The sequence below is a fragment of the Poecilia latipinna genome, unplaced genomic scaffold (assembly GCF_001443285.1).
Source record: "Poecilia latipinna isolate Pla-1442-1.1 unplaced genomic scaffold, P_latipinna-1.0 Scaffold891, whole genome shotgun sequence".
Taxonomy (NCBI): Eukaryota; Metazoa; Chordata; class Actinopteri; order Cyprinodontiformes; family Poeciliidae; genus Poecilia; species Poecilia latipinna.
In genome coordinates, this window is record NW_015113507.1 from 35,857 (window position 1) to 38,928 (window position 3,072).

A 3,072-nucleotide genomic window follows, 5' to 3' on the forward strand; every position below is an offset into this window, starting at 1 on the left:
ACTGAGGCACGCTTCCATTATCACCATCAAAAACACAGTAGTGGCCATTATTGCAGCTTGGACTGTCAGTTCACTAAATAATGTCACTAGAAATCTGTTTTTGATAGAATATTCATATGAAAAGTTCGGGAAAGTCTTGATGGAAGATTATTGCACTGACGTTGGCTGGATTCCAAATTCGCTGTGTGATGATTATGACAGAGCATACAACGCTGTGGTATTTGTTTCAGCCGGTTTGACTGTAATTTCCTCGTATACTGGAGTTGTAATAGCAGCAAAGTCAGCTTCTACAGATAAAGCATCTGCCCTGAAAGCTCGTAAGACACTTCTGCTGCACCTAGTTCAGCTGGTCCTCAGTCTGTCTTATACCTTTTACTACCCACTACTCTTAGCTCTTGCAAAGATTGCAGAAAGAATAGTATACGTATGGGTACAGAATATTTTTTATGTGCTTTTTATCATCTTACCCAGATGTTTGACTTCTTTAATTTATGGTCTAAGAGATCAGACCATCAGGCCTGTTCTGTTACGCCATCTATTTTGCAGATGAAAATTTGTTTGCTGATAACTCACGTTTTGGTCAGCATTTTCATAAGACTCCGTATTTTGATGGGTAATCTGACTATGAATAAGGATGGTAATGGCATTTGTCTGCCGATTGATTTGCTTCTAACCTGAGCAAAACATTTATATAAGTTACCTACTGCAGCTTAAAGAACCTTTGCAATCAGAACCTCATCTAAGATTTTTCTAATGCCAAAAGTAGCTTTAATATAATCATTTTTAGATTGTTCACAACAAATTAAGTTCCACGAATTAAAAGTTGTTGAAAAATTGTTTATTGTGGAATTAAGTTTGTCCTGTTTACTGTATCTATTGCAATTTTCAAGAAGTGGGACTTAAATGATTGTAAGCCATGGAGCATCAAATTCACTTCTTTTGTATTTTTACAATTAGATTAAAGATTTGAGAAATCTCAGTTAAGTAAAAGTCCACTTCTTAATTTGCATAGCATATATTGTTCTATTTATTGAGATGGATTCTGTACTTTAGTGCCCTGGTGAGACATGGTCATGTATGATTGCTTATTTAATTAAAGCACTTTATATTCCTGTCCAAAAAAAGAGTTGTTTTTCATTTCACGAAATATACAAATCACAATCCTTGAGTGTTTGCAGTTATGTTCTGTACATCTTATCTTACTCAGTTAAGTTCTCTGTTGTTAAGCTGATAACTTAACAACATAGATAGTTTATTCCTTTATTTCATTTCTGTTTATTTTTGTGTTCTTGGTTTTGTATACTTGAACTTATTCTTCTGAGACTATTATCAGGCTTCTTTTGTTTTCTGTAGTCTTGGTTTTATTTGGTGCCATTTCTAAAGTTAAATAGTTAAAAATGAACAGCAATAATTGGAGTTATTTAGCCTGTCGTAAGAATAAAAAATGGGAGCACATTTTTCAAAGTCATGTTTTCATGTTATTCAATCATTTATAACTGTCACAGGTTCAAACTAAATATTTAGTTTCAAATTAAAAAAAATACGTCATTTATCCCAAAGAGAAATTAAATGACAGCCACTGAGTTTGCTAATAAAATTTTGTCTTGATCACTAAATATTGTATTTTCCCTATTGCAACTGCAGTCTGTGGGAGTTTTGGCAGGCAGATAACCGAGTGAGCCACAAGACTGGAATGGGTAGTTTTTTTAATAAGTGCGACCCGCAGGGGCGTCGCCAGGAATTGTGAGCCCCCTGACAAAAAATTAGTTTGGGCCCCCCGCACAGCTGCTGTTACAATTTTTTGAGTCTATTTGACCCATTAAAAGCGTCACAATTTTAAAGGCTTACAACTGCCTTGCTTTCTTTGGTTCAATACTGATAATTAGCACAATATTTACTTCTCATGAATTTAACATCCAACAGTCCACATCCAGTATGCAAGTAGGTTGCTTAAATTTTTTTCTATTAATTTTAGATACTGAAATATCTCTCCATGAGCAACAGTCAAAAGCAACGTGCAAATACACATAAAGTAATCCAGACTTCTCAAAAATGCTAATAGTTGCATTTTATTCAAGCTGCAGTATATATCTTTAATAAAAAAATATGTTTTCTCCATATTTGTTAAAGCTGTCACAGTGTCGTAGCAGTTTGTTATGAGACAGATAATCTGTGAAAACAATCAATCTCCTCCATCTCCTTCCTGAATTACTGGTTAAAGTAATGCACTGTTCTGACCAAGACAACCAATCAGAACTAGTAGGACACTTTTAGCACTGTCAATTAGCCTCATTCACTCACTGCTAAATGCACTAAAGGTGGAGAAACAACTTATCATTACAAGAAACTGTTTATCTGCCGTCATTGGTAGCTATGCTAACTAAATTGAAGATTCACAGTTTGAATCTGCACAGCTCTGTGCTCTGCTAGCTGCAGCACGGCACAAGTCAAGGGGGAGGAAGGATGAGCAGCACCACATGAGATTGTGATTGACAGCATTAAACTCTCCTGGTTGTTTTTAGCACTGGGAGAAAGCAGAGGAANCTCACTGTAGTGATTCCTCTTTATGTCCATCCTCGATCTGATGCTAATCCCTGACACAATTTTTTTTTCTCAGATATTTCAGCAAGTCCAGCAGCCAAACAAAACGCTGCACTACGTAAAAGAGCCACCGAAAAACAAAACAAATCCCCTCAATAGCGTCATCTGGGAAAAATAAACAATTTAGAAAAAAGTAAATAATTGCAGCGATCTCCAAATATGGCGTTCAACCAAACATGCAGCGACCGCTACTCTAGCAAGTGGATTAAAGCGCCAAAAAATTTTCTTCTTCTTGTGTTCAATGGCTATTGGCAGACCAGTTACAGCGATACATTACTGCCACCAACTGGACTGGGTTGTGGTCAGGAAATTAACTGGGGGAAAAAAGTGAAATAATTCAAAACGTTACTATTAATTAAACCAAGTAAGTAAATTAAAATTTTTTAACTAAATTATGTTTGATTTGCATTTTACAAATATGATATGATTTGACAATTTATTTTTCTGTATCACTTCCAAAAATACGGTCAA

General features: G+C 35.4%; 1 protein-coding gene across 1 annotated transcript in view; it reads left to right on the forward strand.

Annotated features, from left to right (window-relative positions):
* Positions 1-1,049, forward strand: part of LOC106957260 (uncharacterized) — a 3,997-nt gene extending 2,948 nt beyond the window's left edge. The window contains exon 3 of the mRNA XM_015048530.1: positions 7-1,049. Within this exon, the coding sequence (XP_014904016.1) occupies positions 7-550 (544 nt within the window). The 3' untranslated portion in view covers positions 551-1,049. The remainder of the gene's footprint in view (positions 1-6) is intronic.
* Positions 1,050-3,072: the final 2,023 nt, after the last annotated feature.